This window comes from Benincasa hispida, chromosome 1 (assembly GCF_009727055.1).
Source record: "Benincasa hispida cultivar B227 chromosome 1, ASM972705v1, whole genome shotgun sequence".
NCBI classification, from domain to species: Eukaryota; Viridiplantae; Streptophyta; class Magnoliopsida; order Cucurbitales; family Cucurbitaceae; genus Benincasa; species Benincasa hispida.
The window spans coordinates 8951066-8967721 of NC_052349.1; the positions used below are offsets into that span (position 1 = coordinate 8951066).

Sequence of the window (16656 nt, forward strand, 5' to 3'; positions counted from 1 at the left end):
GTTAATACTTATAAAAATTAATTAAATAGTAATAATAATTTGAATGGAAGAAAATAAAATATCAAAATTTATTTAATTGACGATAACTTTTTTTAAAAGAAAAAAAAAACCAATAATAACTGATAAGTATCAAAATGATGTAACAATTTAATTATTAGCAGAGAGAAAAATGAAAGCAAATGCCTTTTTCTTTTTTTGGAAAAATAAAAATAAAAATAAAGAAAGAAAGGAAAGGGGAGGATTAGAGATAATGAGGAGGACACGTTTCGGATAGTGATTGGAGGAATGGGGTAGTTTAAGGATTTTTTTGGGGTGCGGTGCGGTTGGTTTAAAGAGTTAAAGCGTGAGCGCCCAAATAAAACCAACTGCCCCTTCACGTGCTACGCAACGGATAAAAACAAACCCTGGCCCCACCCTTAATTACATGGTGCACCTTTTATTTATTTATTTTTAAAAAAGAGTGATGCACATCAGTTTGTATTTTGTACTATGGTTTTCCATTTTAATTTTATATTTTTTTTCGATTCTCCATCTTTTTTCTTTAAAGCAGAAATTTATTTGTTTCAGATTTTTTTTTTCTTTTAATTATTATTATTATTATTATAAATGTCTTTACCCGATAAGCTTTACCCATGACAATATATGAACCTAAAGCAGGAATTTATTTGTTTCGGTTTCTAATAATACGTCATTTCCTTTTTTCTTTAAAGGAGAAATTTATTTGCTTCGAATAATACGATTTTATCTTTTTTCTTTCTTTTTGTTATTATTACTTTTATTTTTTATTTTTTATTTTTTATTTTTAAAATGTTTATCTGATAAGTCTTAATATAATAAGGTCATGTATACTAATTCATTATTAAAATTAGTCTAATCATAATAGAATTCTATCGACAAATCAATCGTAATAAACCTCAATTGTAAACATAATTAGATTACTCTTGATCACGTTTAATTAGATATTTTGCAAATGCAATCTAATTACAATCGGAGTTGTTTAATTTACGCTTGTAATTGAATTAATAATATATTTTGGCCGTTATTATTACTGTTTAGGATAATTGGTAATAATATATGTAATAGTAACGGTAATTGTGACAAATTCGTAATTCTCATATTGTAACAATAAGGGTATATTAGGGAAAAGAATTGAAAAATCGTTCAAAAGTATTTAGAAAAAGATAGTAGGTCTCATGTAATTTTCAATCGCAATTGGATTGACCATCCCTCTGCAATCAAATTGTGTTTGTTGATTGCAGTTTTGGAAGTGAGCCACACATTTTATTACAGTTGTAATCAATTAGGATGCACTTTACATATTATTATTGATAGATAGCATTTTCAGGGTAATAACACGTGGTCTTAATTCATGTTGTTTCTTTCATACAATTTTACCATTCTAGTGTTTGTCTTCGAGATATATCATGTTAAATACCTCATAATACAATATCTAACAAGATTATTGTATTAGACAACTAAAACAATCACAATTTAACAATAATTAATGTCTATTTTATCTTACGAGGTTGGAAATTCAAATTTTCATAACCATTTTTTTCACGTGAAATGATGTAATTTATGTCAGAGCCATATATCATTTGTTTAAAAAACTACTAATTATAAATTTTAACCAACGATAATAAGTCGTAATATAAGTGATAAAGTTTTATTAGACATGAAATTATGGTATCAGAAATGGTTAAACTAAAAAGGATTAAATAGACAAAAGGCAATGCCAATCTTATGAATCAACCAAAAAGAACGTTTGGTAAAAAAGAAAAAAAAAACAACGAAAAAAATATTAATTTAAGAAATTAAATACGAAAAAATAATTAATAATTTAAATACACAACGAAACCAATGTTTTTTTTAAAAGGAAAAATGGAGTTATTATTATTAATTATTGTTTTTTTCTTCTTTTTTGGGGATAAGAAAAAGACCACGCGGTTCACGTGGTAGAAGTAGGAGAGGACGTGCGAGGTTGCGTGGTTAAGATGGTGATTAACGAAGGTGGACCCCACACTACGCTTACGTCACCTCTTTGTCATATAGTTTTTTTTAAAAAATTATTATTTTAATATCATTTTCCTCCGCCTTTTATTTTCAATTTCTCAAATCCACCCACACCTTTTCTGTTTCTTATAACTCCGACATAACACACCCGCCGCCGCGCCCACCGCCACCCAACTTCCTTTCACGACCGATACATATCATATTTACTAATTTGTTATATTTTAAATTCATTAATTTGCTTTCTTAAAATAATTTTTAAGTTTCTTATGCTAATAATACATTTGTGATTTGTTTGGTGGGTATCTAAGAGTCTCATGACGTGGACATCTTGATTCCAATTATCTATCTTTTCAAAGAATAGATAGTCCCTCGATTTCAATTTTCTAAATAAAAAATACATATTTTGGAGTAATATTTATTATTATTATTTTTAAAAGTAAAGCCCAACAGAAAAATTTACGGAAGAAATATAACATATTTTGTTTTGTCAGAAAAATGGAAAATTATTTCAATCCCTCTAGGGAAGTTGAAATTATCATTGGGAGGAGTATATATATATATACACCAAACTATTATTTTTAACTCGTTTAAATTGTACTGGGCCGGCCAATGCTTCGTAAGGCCCAAAAAATGCAACCAGGATCTTCGGTCCAGTGTGTGGGTAAAAGCGTGCGGATCGGGCCTCTGGGTTTGGATAGCTCAGTTATAGATTGCCTATCCAAGCCATTATCGGGCCTGGAGGCTGGGCCCATTTATTCAGTACATTGTGGATCGTATAGTAAACTGGTCGGCCCAATTAAAATATTGGCCCATCTGGGAGGAAATGAGGATTATAATTGTTATGGGCCGGCCCGGTCTCACCCCATCTTATTTCAAAATTTCCATTAATTTATATTGGAAGTGTTTTTTTCCTAATTATATACTTAGTTTTTCTATTAAAAAAAATGATGGAATTTTAGGATAATTAGTATTTTTATCCCATCATGTCAAATACATTAATATTCAGGAGTAAACATTCTAATAGAGCAACAAAAATATATTGAATTAGTAATTATTTTATTGAAACAACTAATAAATAAGAAAAAGAATATTAAGATCGTGCCAACATAATAAATATTTCAATGTAACCAGTGTATGAGTGCATCTAGCGACAATCATGATATATACAATCTTCTTATAAGACAATTTTTCTTATAAATGTTCAAGTGAAAGGAAAAAAAAGATCATTAGTTATCGTACATTCATCCGTCACATTCATTCATCATAAAAATGTTGAAAAAATTATTTCAAAAAGGTAAATATTGAATAAAAATTTATACAAGATAAATATGGACATAAAAAATACCTCTAATTTATTGTAGGCAACAATGTATCATCATTGAATTTCACATAGATTAAAATATTAAAGATTCGAAAACTTATCTCCTAGCTAATGTAACGACTAGAGGGTACTTTTTAATTAAGATAATTCAAATGGTGTGGACTTTTGGTTTTTTGATAGGAGACTGTCGACCAAAGTAGGTTAAAAAAGCATTATTCAAGAAAATTATAATTTCTTTTCTAAGGACAAAATAAAAAATAAAAAATAAATAAAAATTTAAACTTATAAAAAGTCGAACAGACAGTTGTTTTTAAAGAATAATAGAATATACACAAATTGGGTTTTTTTTTTTTTTAAAAAAAAAACTAGACCTACTAGATAACTATTTGACTTTCGAATATTAGTGGGAATGTAGTCGAAGTCTCACGTTGGTTAAATAAAGAGATAATCATGAGTTTACAAGAGATGATAACTATTTCCAAGGGTATGTGACCTTTTAGGATAAAACCAAAAGTAAAGTCACGAGGGTTATGTCCAAAGTGAACAAAATGTGAAGATATCTGGAGGTCCATCGTCCGTAACAAATTAATATCGGAACCATGTTCTGTTGGGAGCCTATAGTCATGACCAGAGCATCCTTTCATAATTGAGCCTTCAGATGAATAGTGCGTAATTCGAATGGATGAGTACTCTGTAGTTGAATTAGTATGGAGAAATCACCTCTATAGTATAAAAGAGTTCGACAATTTTTAGTAACCAAAGTTAGGATCTATGATGGAACGTCGAGTGTTTACCGCTATTAAGAGTGTTTGGCCTCCGAAGTTGGGTTGGTGAAAAAAACCCATTCACCATTTTGTTCACTAATTGTTAAAGAGGTTTATTACCTTGTTATTTGCGTTAACTCACATTTCACATTTCTTCAATTACTCTCTTCCTATAATAATTAACAACTCAATTCAACTCAACTTTGTGCGCCAAACGCCCCTAAAAGAGCGAAGAGCAACCAGGGATAAAAAAACAATGTTCAATGTAAAGTATTTTCTTTTACAATGGAAAATGGGTGTAATTGTTGAAAGTATTTTAAAAATGAAGGTATTAGCATAAAGATTGCTGGTTGGTTGTTTGAAGAAGAAAAACCTCTAAAACCCAGCCCACAATACTTGAAACTTTCCCTCCTCCGAAACGAAACGGCCCCTTTGGCCTCTCTTCGATTTCGCCCTCCCTTTCAAAATTGGCTCTCTTCCTCTCAACGATTGAATCATCACTCTCAAATTCACCAATCTGCTTCAGAAATCCCATCTCAAACCAATCTCACCTCTCGATTTGGGTTCCCCATTCATCTTTTATGCTAAATGGAGTGGAACCCAGAAACCCTACAGCTCCTCTCTCAGTGTTTTCTTCACACTCTCTCTCCAGCCCCCGAGCCCCGCCGCCGTGCTGAAGCCTCCCTTGCCGAAGCCGCCGACCGTCCCAACTACGGTCTTGCTGTTCTTCGTCTCGTCGCCGAACCATCCGTCGATGAGCAGATCCGTCAAGCCGCCGCTGTCAATTTCAAAAACCATTTACGGGTCCGATGGGCACCTGGGGCGCCGGACGAGTCAAATGCCTCTCCTCTGGGTCCGATTCCCGACTCTGAGAAGGACCAAATCAAAGCCCTAATTGTCCCGCTCATGCTCTCTTCCACTCAGCGAATCCAGAGTCAGCTGAGCGAGGCTTTGGCTTTGATCAGCAAACACGACTTCCCGAAATCGTGGCCTTCCTTGCTCCCGGAGCTCGTTGTAAGTCTGCAGAAGGCGTCTCAGGCTTCCGATTATGTATCTGTTAACGGTATTCTTGGCACTGCAAACTCTATATTTAAAAAGTTTAGGTACCAATATAAAACCAATGATCTTTTGCTTGACTTGAAGTATTGTCTGGACAATTTTGCGGCACCCTTATTAGAAATTTTTCTCAAAACTGCTGCTCTAATTGATTCTACGTTGAACTCGGGCGCATTGGCGGCCACCTTCCGGCCCCTGTTCGAGTCCCAGAGGCTTTGTTGTAGAATATTTTTCTCGTTGAATTTTCAAGAGCTTCCTGAGTTTTTTGAGGATCATATGAAAGAATGGATGGGTGAATTCCGGAAATATCTAACTATGAATTATCCTGCACTCGAAAATAGTGGCACTGATGGGCTTGCTCTAGTTGATGAGCTTCGTGCTGCAGTTTGCGAGAATATTAATCTTTATATGGAAAAGAATGAAGAAGAGTTTCAGGGGTACTTGAACGATTTTGCTCTAGCCGTGTGGGGCTTACTTGGGAACGTATCTCAGTCATCAAGCCGAGACCAGCTGGCTGTTACAGCGATGAAGTTTTTGACTACTGTTAGCACAAGTGTACACCACACTTTATTTGCAGGCGAGGGAGTGATACCTGAGATTTGTAAGAGCATAGTAATTCCCAATGTAAGGCTGAGGGATGAAGATGAGGAACTATTTGAAATGAACTATGTCGAGTTCATTAGGAGGGACATGGAAGGTAGTGATCTGGATACTAGGAGGAGGATAGCTTGCGAGCTTCTCAAAGGAATTGCAACCAATTACAAAACGCAGGTGACAGACATGGTATCCTCTCAGATACAAAACTTACTAAATTCATTTGGGCTAAATCCTGCTCTGAATTGGAAAGATAAAGATTGTGCGATATATTTGGTTGTCGCACTTGCCACAAAGAAAGCTGGGGGCTCTTCTGTTTCAACTGATCTTGTAGATGTTCAGAATTTCTTTGCTTCAGTAATCATTCCAGAATTGAAAAATTCTGATGTTAATGGTCTACCAATGCTCAAGGCGGGCGCGCTCAAGTTCTTTGCTGTGTTCCGTAATCTGATATCTAAACCTATTGCATTACAAATGTTTCCTGATTTGGTTCGGTTTCTTGGTTCTGAGTCAAACGTGGTTCATTCCTATGCTGCAATTTGTATTGAAAAATTATTGCTGGTCAAGGAGGATTCAGGTATGGCCAGGTATAACTCTATGGATATTGCTCCAATTTTTCCTGAGATGATGACTAAACTCTTTAATGCCTTTAAGTTTCCTGAATCCGAGGAGAACCAATACATTATGAAGTGTATAATGAGAGTTCTTGGAGTTGCTGACATACCTCGTGAGGTTGCAGGACCGTGCATTGCTGGGTTGACGTCTATTTTAAATGAAGTGTGTAGAAACCCCAAAAATCCTGTTTTTAACCACTATATGTTTGAATCTGTGGCCCTTCTGATTAGAAGGGCTTGCGAAAGGGATCCCTCTTTAATATCAGCTTTTGAGGCAAGCCTATTTCCCAGCCTTCAAATGATACTGGCCAACGATGTTACGGAGTTCTTCCCTTATGCTTTTCAACTGTTAGCGCAGCTTGTTGAATTGAATAATCCTCCTATTCCAACAAGCTACATGCAGATCTTTGAGATCTTATTGTCACCTGAATCTTGGAAAAGAGCCTCTAATGTCCCAGCACTTGTACGGTTACTTCAGGCCTTCCTTCAGAAGGCACCTCATGAACTTAATCAAGGTGGGCGCCTGAGCCAAGTTCTTGGAATATTTAGTAATCTAGTCTCATCTCCAAGCACTGCAGAGCAAGGCTTTTATGTGCTCAACACTGTTATTGATTCTCTTGAATATAGTGTGATTGAACAGTACATTGGCCATATCTGGGCTGTTCTTTTTGGACAGCTCCAAAGTAGACGGACAGTAAAGTTCATTAAGTCACTTTTGATATTCATGTCCCTTTTTCTTGTTAAAAATGGTCACAAAAATCTTTTGGATACCATCAACAGTGTTCAGAATGGCATATTTATCCAAATCTTGAGGCAGTTTTGGATACCTAATCTTAAACTGATAACTGGGGCCATTGAACTTAAGTTAACTGCAGTTGCTTCAACCAGACTTATCTGTGAGTGTCCAGCACTTTTGGATCCTGCATTTGTTGAAGACTGGGGGAAAATGCTGGATAGCATTGTTACCCTTCTTTCTCGACCTGAACAGGAGAGGGTTGATGAGGAACCAGATATGCCTGATATTTCTGAAAATGCTGGTTATAGTGCAAGCTTTGTTCGGCTATACAATGCAGGGAAGAAGGAGGATGATCCTCTGAAAGATATTAAGGATCCGAAGCAATTTCTGGTAGCATCTTTGTCAAAGCTTTCTAGTCTTTCTCCTGGGAGATATCCCCAAGTCATCAGTCAGTATCTTGACCCTACAAATCAGTCTGCATTGCTCCAGTTTTGCAGATCTTATAATTGCCCAATTGCTTGAGTAAGTTGTCATTCCCGTATATATATATATATTTTCGCATGTGAAGTTTGTATCTTTTATTTGAATTCTATTGGTTGAGATTGATAATGACTTTATATGTCATGCCTGCGTTTTTACATTATTCGTGTTACATCCAAATGGATGTAAATTAGCTATGTAAAAGGTGAACTTATATGTACTCCTTAAACCTTGCCGTTCATTTGCATCTCATGCTTGTTAATGTTGAGCATATTTCTTTGGTCGTACATGGCATATTTATTCTTTAATATTGATTGATCTATGATTCTCTAATTTTTTTTTGAAGTTGGGAATATTTCATGAATGGGTCATCACGTTTTCTATATTACATCTGTTGATTTCGGTATCTTTACAAAATCTAGCGACCTGTTTGGGATGTGGGAATGAATATTATTTATTTGTTGCTCAAGATATTCAATTAGTTGGGACTTGTCTGTTGGATGAGAATTTTATCAGGTGTAAAAAGAAGCAATAGCAAGTTCTAAATGGGAATCAATTTACTCTCGATGGCTAACGTTCAAACTTAACGACATTTATGGACACCTTTTGTTTTGAAGGTGAAGATGACACCAATCAAATGCTTAACTGCCTACTTATGTATCTTTATTTAGCCGATTTGATATGTTTTTATTTATGTTCTTAATCTCAAAGTGTTAACATCACCACCTTGTATCTAATCTTGTACCCCTGCAACCTTTCAGGATTTTGTGCTGAATTGAAGCAGGTTTTTGTGGAGAAGTTAATCTTTAATCATATTTATCTCTTGGTGTTGTTCCCACTTGGTGGCCTAATTCAAATTTCAGATCATTGCTGGCTTCTACAATTGTGGTAATGATGTGGAAGATTCTGCTATTTCCAGTTGGCAGGTGAGGCCATCAAACACAGTTTACCAAGTTTTGGTACAAGAGTTCCATCGCTTTCATCTTCTTTTATGTCGTCATGTTTACCTGTCTGTCATTTTGTGCATGCATTTGAATGAGCAAATTTATAGATGGTTCATTGCGGTCCAAGAGTTGTAATATGGCATCGAGTTTCTGCTCTCTCTTTTGCTCCTCCTCTGAAATTTCCTTTGTCATTTTGACATCACATGTAAGCACTTGTATCTCATTGCTGTGATATTCAACTGCAAGTTTATATATCAGTTGGTTATTGTGGCTACGGCTGGTGTAAAAATATTACTGTTTAGAACTTTCATGTTTTCGTCTGCAATTTTCTTTTGGTGATAAACGTACTCACAGTTTTGGTTGTTTGATGCTATGAGAATACAAAAGGTCAAGTTCCACGTTTTAGTCTCTGAACTGTCAGTTTATACTTATTTGATTCTGCCCAAGGAGTTGGAGGTAAACTTCATTCCTTGTTTGGCTAAGGAGTTCATGGGCCTTACAGCTTAAAAACATCAATTTTATACAACTCATTATATTGTGGGTCCTAAGAGTATAACTCTTCTGGCCTCGCAACTTCTTAGAGTTCACAATTCCACTCCTTGTTCCAAAGGCACCTAAAAAATGTCTATTAGGTTTGTGAATTTTTAATTTTGTATCTATTAGATCTTCAAAATTTTAAAAATGTCTAATAGGTCTTTAAATTTAGTCTAGTAAGTTATTAAATTTTCAATTATGTGCTTATTAAATCATTGACATGTTTGACGAGTTCAGAAAATTTATAGACAATGCTAGATCTAATAGATTAGTTTCATTCCTTTTTTTTTTGTGATAAATTTTGGACATGTCATGAATTTATTAAATAGACAAAACTAAAAGTTTAGAGACTAAATAAATACGAATTGTTCTTAAGAAAATAAAAAAGTTGTCAGATAAAGTATGGGAAAGATAAGTAACATTGTAATCACTAAAATGAATATTACCTCTCTTTCTTCCAACAGTATAGTATTGGTGAGGATTTAATTAGAATCTGCCAAACATTACAGCAGAAATTAGGGCAAATTATTGTTTCATCACTGTTTAAGTACTTATTGTGTATAATAGTGATCTTATGTTTCAATTATTGGAAGTATGGGCACATCAATTATCCAACATCCATTCATTTATTTGTACTCCATTTTAGGTGAAATTGAAATACCCTATGAATTTGTTTCTTTGGTATAAATTTAGATTTTACTAGTAATTTGAGTTTGATATAGTCATATAACCCATTTGAAGGACAAGTCTTCAATATGACCAACAAATAACATTGGTAGAATGAAAAAGTAATGTAATCATAGAACTTTTCTATTACGTTTATACTTTATAATATTGTATACGTCATATGAATTGCATTATCTACATTTATTTCATGTTCACTTTTAAATATTTTTTAAAATATGTTTTATCATCTACTTTTAACAAAGTTTCATATAAAGTCACATTTTAAATGTATTTTTTTACAAAATTGATTTGTTCTTTTAAAATACTATATATGTTTTTTTATGCCAAATTTAAGGAAAGTGTTGAAGAAAACAAAGGGAAATTGAGGAATCCCATGGGGGAATGTAATGGGAAAGGACTTATTTGGAACCATCTTCCAAAAATTAAACTATCCCATCCTAGAAGGGAAGGCAATGATCAAGTGCATCCGAGACCACCAATCTTACTTCCATTCTATCATCTCATTGGATGAACTCACCAACGAGTTTGACTTTTTACTTCTCTCTCTACCTCTCCTTTGTTACTTCATGGACAGTATTTTCAATAAAAACAGATACTTGGGTGCATTTTCCAGAGTACCCATCTTTGTATATCTCATCAAATTATAAATTGTCCTATTATAATTTGACATGTGGCAAACTACTTTTATTTATTCTTAAAAATTTTAATTATTTTTTTGGTGTGAGTAATAGGAGAGGAAAGCATAGAGATGAGTGTATCTTGGGATGCAAGTATTACCCTTTTCCCTATACATTGTAAAGAAATGTTTATATTATTATTATTATTTTTCTTTTAAGAGAACACCAACTCTCAAACTTTGCCTTTTATTTAAAAAATATTAATATTCTTTTGAAAGTTGTATTATTATTTTTGATCTTTTATAAGTATCTCAAAACTATTCTAACAATGTGGCGATGATATCTGAATACCAATTTTCGTTTCAGGTCACCTTTACAATCATATTGTTCAAGATTTGAAGTTTTTGGCCTAATATTCTAAAAAATATTGATTTCAGTGTTAATTTTGAAATGTTTGTGAAAGGTCCAAGATGATGTTGCAATTTCTGGAAAAAAATAAATAAATAAAAAAGTTCATAGGTATATTTCTTAATTTAGTCTTTCCATCATTTTTCAACTCTTTGGCTATGTTTATTAGTACTTTTTAATTTTGAAGTTAAATTTTGCAATATTAACCGTTGGTTTAGACAATTCATACATATATATATATGCATGTGTGCATACGTGTGTAGTCCATTTACTACCATGATAAATTATCATATGTGTATATCATATTTTGTTATATTTATAAATATTTTCAGTGGTTTTGTTATTCAAAGTAATTTTAGCTCTTGACTCATAATTATATTGTAGACTTACTATCTAAAGAGAAAAAAGACAGCCAAAGTTAAGTAACCAATAGTAATGAAAATTCTCCAACTAAACTTCAATAATACAAAAATAATAGAACAAATTAGGTATCATACCCAACTAGATTTTCACTTCTCCATTGTTTATTGCCTTCTTTAAGACTGACCAAATAGATAGCAATTGAAGAAAAATGCAATGGATAATTGCAATAATTCCAAATTATTTTCAATATTGCAAATATAATCTTTACCCTGCTATATATATATAACTGCTATAGATTATTCTTCTTTTTACAACTACCCCATAATTTAAATGGGTGTTTCTCTTTTCTTTTTTGGTTAAAAAAGAACTTTAAAATTACAGCCATGTCATACATTTTTTTTCCTGAGACAGTACCACTACTACCCTACAAATGAAGTTAGATTTTTTTTTTTTTTGACATTTTTTAAATAATATATAAGGTGGGAATCAAACTTCCGACCTTGTCTTCCAAATTGATATTATAAGTTCATGTCAGTTGAACTATATTTAAGTTGATGATAGATTCAACTTAGTATTATTTCAGTTTCAAACATGCATAATTGTGGAGTACATGCTTTAATGTTGGCATAATTGCACCAGATTTATTTTTTACTTCTTTCATCAGTAAACTTTGGTTCGGATGGGATGTTCAACATGTCTTTTTTTTTTTTTTTTTTTTTTTTTTTTTGTTTTGTTTTTTTTGTTTTGTTTTTTTTTTTTTCTTCTTCTTCTTAGAACAAATGTATAAAATCCTAACAATGAACGATTTTCTTATTAAATTCTTTTTAAAAAATTCAAAATACAACATCATATTACCTATAGGGTCCATAAAAATAACAAAAGAACGAGGATACAATAAATGAAACCATTAATATTATTGTGATTATAAGTTTAAATCCCTACCTTCCACTGTTCCAAAACAAAACAGAGAAAAAATAATCAGGAAAAAACCACCCAAAAAGTAGTATTCTTGTTTATTAAATTACAATTTAAGATGAAAATTAGAATTTAGTCTATATATTTCGATATTACAAATAGCCTCTATGATTTGATAAAATTATCATAAATGTTCATAAGGTAGGATTATTTATAAAAATTTTATCAAACCATGGAACTAAATGGTAACTTTCTCTAAACTATAGGACCAAAATATTCAATTCCACCTGTTTTTTTTAGATTTCAGTGAAAATATGTTTTCCTCTGGCTGAGTCATATGAACACATTATTTCATACAAATGCCGACCCCAAATACAAGTCAGTACACAACACACAGAGAGAAACAGAGGGAGAAATGGGAAGTGAAGAAAAGGCATGGGGAAATAGTGAAGTACCAAAGCTTCCATTACTTGCAATTGCAGCAATGGAGTCTCCAGATCGGTCTGGAATGCTAACCCCACCAGTCCACACCTCAGTCTCAGTCCCATTTCGTTGGGAAGAAGAGCCTGGCAAGCCCAGGCTCTGTTTCACTTCTCCTAACATTCCCACTCAAACAAACTCCCTTGAACTTCCACCAAGATTGTTTCTAATGGATCCCAAAATCCCAAAACTCCCTCCTCCCATCCCTTCTCAAAAGGGGTTTTTTCAGTTTCCTAAGCAGTGTTTTGGGTCATTCAGATTTCATAAAACTCAGCTTGGAGCCATGGTTTTGAGAAAGAGAGGAGTACTGATAGAGAAGGAATGGTTTTGTTGGTTGGGAAAATTGAATTTTGGGCGCAAAGGGGAAGTTGGGTCTGCCTTTGGAAGTGTATTTCCTTCTTCTCTGGAAGATGGGATTGTTGCAGAGAGAAGCAGTTCAAGGATGAAAGTTGCAGTGACCAAGAAAGTTGGGACCTTTTCTTCTTGTCTTCTGCAACCCAAGGCTGATTTTTGGGTAATTCTAGAACCACCCCTCTTCTTCTCTGTCTTTATATATGTTAACAATCATGACATTTTAAACTTCATAAACATTCCCTAAGAAAACATGAGAGAAACGAAGGTTTCTTTCCATGTTTGGTTGATCGTCCCCCTTGTTTTGGAGGATTAAGTTCCCTAGAAATGTAAGGTTCTTTATTTGATAGGTTCTTCACGCCGTGCTAATATATTGGATAGGCTTGTGAGGGAGTTGCCTTTGCTTATTAGATCTTTTTATTGTATTCTTTATCTCAAGCGGAGGAAGAATTGGACCATATTCTTTGTATCGTGTTTTTGTGGGTGGTGTGTGGATTTTTTTTTTCGGGATGTTTAGTATGGTGTATCATGTATGTTCATCATAGGGACGTCGGTGCTATGATCGAGAAATTCTTCCTCAATCTGCCTTTTGAGGAGAGGCCGTTTTCTTTCACTTGCTGAGGTGTGCGTGGTTTTATAGGTCTTGTGGGGTGAGCGGAACAATAGGGTGTCCAGGGGTGTGGAAAGGGATCCTAGGGAGTTATGGTCTCTCATTCGCTTTCATGTTTCACTTTGAGCTTTGATTTCAAAGACTTTTTGTAATTGTTTTATAGGTGCGATTTTGCATAGTTGGAGTCTTTTGTTGTAAAGGGAGTCCCCTTTTTTGTGGGCTTGAATTTTGTATGTCTGTGTTCTTCTATTTTTTTTCAATGAAAGTTGTTTTCATAAAGAAAAATAAAAGTTTTCTTCTAAGTTGTAATAAAATCATCACCTGTTCTCTTTGATTCTGTCATGTGCTGCAATGACAGTTCCAAGCTTTCTGTGAAGAGTCTTTCCTTCCTGGTTTTACATGAAAAGAAAAACTTCAAAGGAGTTTGTTGCTTTCCAAACAATTTGTGATCATTAATGAAACTAATACTGTTTGAGGAATTAATTGCAGGGAAGCATAGGCGAAGGGTTTAAACAGATCAACATTCCATGGAAGAGCAAAAAAGCATAAGAAAGAGCACTGGTAATGCAATCATCAGAATGTTTATGAATAAAACTGAGTTTAGCTTGTTGTAATGTAAATGCATCAAATAATCGTAATATGGAGGACTTATGCTTTAGCTAATGGCTAACACTTATCATATTTGACATTCTTGTACAGAAATAATGTTACGAGTCTTATGATTTATGAGTTGAATCATCATTTGTTTTCGATCATTTTTAAGAAGGGAAAGACATCTTCTTAGTCCCCCATATGTTTCTTCATTCTGACTGTTTTAAGAACATTCAAAACAAGCTTAATCTTGATTGGTGGGTATTGGTGTACATGGTAACGAAGTTCTCTTCTTCATGCTTGTCTGGAATCACTTTTTAATTGCATAAAATATTGTTTTAGTGCACATTTCTGACTCTCTTGTACGTTGTTATAGAGTTTTAATATTAAAAAAAGCCTGTTTCATGTTTAAAATGCATAAAACAATGCTGGAGTCCAAAATCTGAAAGAAGGTTCAAAATGGAATTTACTATTTAGATCTTTCATATGGATAAAAATCTGGGAGTAATTTTTGGATTTTTACAAAGTTACATCCCACTATCTATCATCGTAAAATCAATTTTCTCAATGTACGGATCTCTTTTAGCCCCATCAGCAAGTGGATTCCTAATTTCCTTCTAAGAACTTTAAGTTATATGAAAAAGGAACAGCCAAAAAGCAGCTAGAGAATCGAACGAGAGAGAGAGATTCTCTCTTCATTAAAATGTAATCCTCATATATACAAACAACATTCCACACATTGGTAAGGTATGTTACACAGATACACACGGAGCTTATATTTGATTGAGCACGTACCCTTGTCAATTGATCTTTTCTTCCAAGAGAAGTTCATTCAAACTAAGCCTAGAATGAAGGAAGCATCCACCCTACAGTCCACCCCAGAAGCAAACCTGCACTGACCAGGCTCAATCCTAGAGCAAAAGCAACAGCATAAGTAGAAATATCACTTCTATGCCGATCCCGCTTGACTCTTTTCTGCCTACTGAATCTCTGCCATCGCTTATGAGATACCATATTCTTGTAGGACATCCATGGAAGAACCAAAGGAAAAAGAGTCGACATGGGCTGATCGTTGTTCTTTATCTGCAGGCTTTCTAGCTGCAGCAGTTGAAACCATTGCTTATATGCAAAGAGTTGGGATGCTTGTCTGAAGAAAAGATCAACTATGTGCTCCTTCTCAGCATAAGCTCGCTTTGCTGCAATCTCGGCTTCCCTTGCACGGGTTTGAGAATGTAGCAGTGCATCCATTAGTTCAGCTTTGCTAGTATTATCCTCAGAAATTAGTGTTGTTTTTGTCAAGTTGCTGGGATTTGTACAGCTGCACTTGACATAACAGTTTCAGTTATATCTTAGTAAGACCTTGCTTTCGGATGTGAAGACACCAAAAATAAACGATAATCAATTTATGCTTTCAACTAGACTAATGAACTTAACTAGAAAATTATAAAAGAATGGCAATGCCCATTTATCAGATGGACTTGCAAAAGCTGCCAACTCGAATTTTCAACTAAAAGAAATAGCACACCAGGAATTCACAGAAATACACTAGGAATTTACATAGTACCTTGAAGATCTAAGAGATCCACGCAGCATGTTTCCTTGTTCAATTGATTCACCCAGGTCTCTCTGTGTTTTGCCAAAACGACAAAAATCCAATCCACAATTTCGATGGGTTGACTCGAAGGTAGATACCAAATTTATATCATGTTCATAGCATTGTTTTTGAGCATAAGGGTATCTCGTAAAGTTCAAGCAAGTTTTTTTAGGAGGCGGAAGATCGCAATTCTCGATATGATCAAGAGATTTCTGCGCAACCCAATAGGCCAATTCATCTTTATCTGTTATCCACCACCATGGCTCAGCCTTGTCCTCTTGAATCCAAGGAGAATCTGGATCGAAGTAAAACTCGTCTTGATTTTTGGAAACTGTTTTGCTGTTGAAAGAATCCTTATCTAAACATTCAAATTCTGCTTTCATATCTGTACTACCGACACATTCTTGAGAATCCGTACCATCCAAGGTTTTTATGTCTTCATTCAAAATGCTATTCACTCTCTTTGTACAAAGAGCAGAGACACCATGATCAGTATCTAGAGAAGACCTGCTAAAACCATCAATTTCACAGACAGTATTGCCACCTTCAGGTCGATGAATATCACTTGAAGTACATGATTTTTCAGTAGCAGATTTTGAAGTTTCATTGCCAGCCTCTAAAGCATTAACGTGTTCTGGGGTGAAAATCTTTTGGTATCCATAACTAGATTGCGTCTGAAGCCACCATTTTGTGTCAGGAAGCAGATTTGAATATGAGGAAGCTCTGCTAAAAGGCATAAAACCAATCGAAGGTTGATCAGGCCCATCTGCTGCTGCATTCGCAGGTCCAGAATCAACCTGTTTGGATGTTGAAGATGATGATTGGCAGCAAGCTAATCTGGGAGCTCTTTTGGCATCTTCTTGGACAAAGCAACGATTAACTGTCCTCTGAAAAGCAGCCCTTGCTTCTGCTGCTGCCATCAAAATCCTATATCTTTTGAACATTCACAGGAAAGCAGAACTTGTTAACAATTTTAATCAAAAT

General features: G+C 34.3%; 3 protein-coding genes across 7 annotated transcripts in view; 2 read left to right on the top strand and 1 right to left on the bottom strand.

The window, feature by feature from the left end:
- Positions 1 to 4436: 4436 nt before the first annotated feature.
- Positions 4437 to 8927, top strand: LOC120080512 (exportin-2). Of its 2 annotated transcripts, XR_005482536.1 has the most exons (3): positions 4437 to 7620; positions 8095 to 8195; positions 8340 to 8927. XR_005482536.1 is itself a non-coding variant. In XM_039035197.1 (2 exons), the coding sequence occupies exon 1, from the start codon at positions 4687 to 4689 to the stop codon at positions 7618 to 7620; it is 2934 nt and encodes a 977-aa protein (XP_038891125.1). In that variant the 5' UTR covers positions 4438 to 4686; the 3' UTR covers positions 8340 to 8927. The 2 variants fall into 2 exon arrangements, 1 of the variants encoding a protein (XP_038891125.1); XM_039035197.1 differs by lacking the exon at positions 8095 to 8195 and having other exon boundaries at positions 4438 to 7620.
- A 2917-nt stretch (positions 8928 to 11844) lies between these two features.
- Positions 11845 to 16656, bottom strand: part of LOC120084287 — a 6486-nt gene continuing 1674 nt past the window's right edge. For 2 of the 4 annotated variants that reach the window (XM_039040160.1, XM_039040157.1), the window contains 2 exons: positions 15643 to 16605; positions 14741 to 15396 (listed from right to left, as the gene is read on the bottom strand). In XM_039040160.1, the coding sequence (XP_038896088.1) occupies positions 14922 to 15396; positions 15643 to 16592 (1425 nt within the window). In that variant the 5' untranslated portion in view covers positions 16593 to 16605 and the 3' untranslated portion in view covers positions 14741 to 14921. Of the gene's footprint in view, positions 12080 to 13738; positions 13877 to 14740; positions 15397 to 15642; positions 16606 to 16656 lie in introns of those variants that run through there. The other 2 variants (XR_005483676.1, XM_039040158.1) reach the window with 2 other exon arrangements.
- On the top strand, positions 12117 to 14350 carry LOC120084328 (uncharacterized protein At4g00950-like). Its single transcript, XM_039040161.1, has 2 exons — positions 12117 to 13040; positions 13977 to 14350. The coding sequence occupies exons 1-2, from the start codon at positions 12384 to 12386 to the stop codon at positions 14034 to 14036; spliced, it is 717 nt and encodes a 238-aa protein (XP_038896089.1). The 5' UTR covers positions 12117 to 12383; the 3' UTR covers positions 14037 to 14350.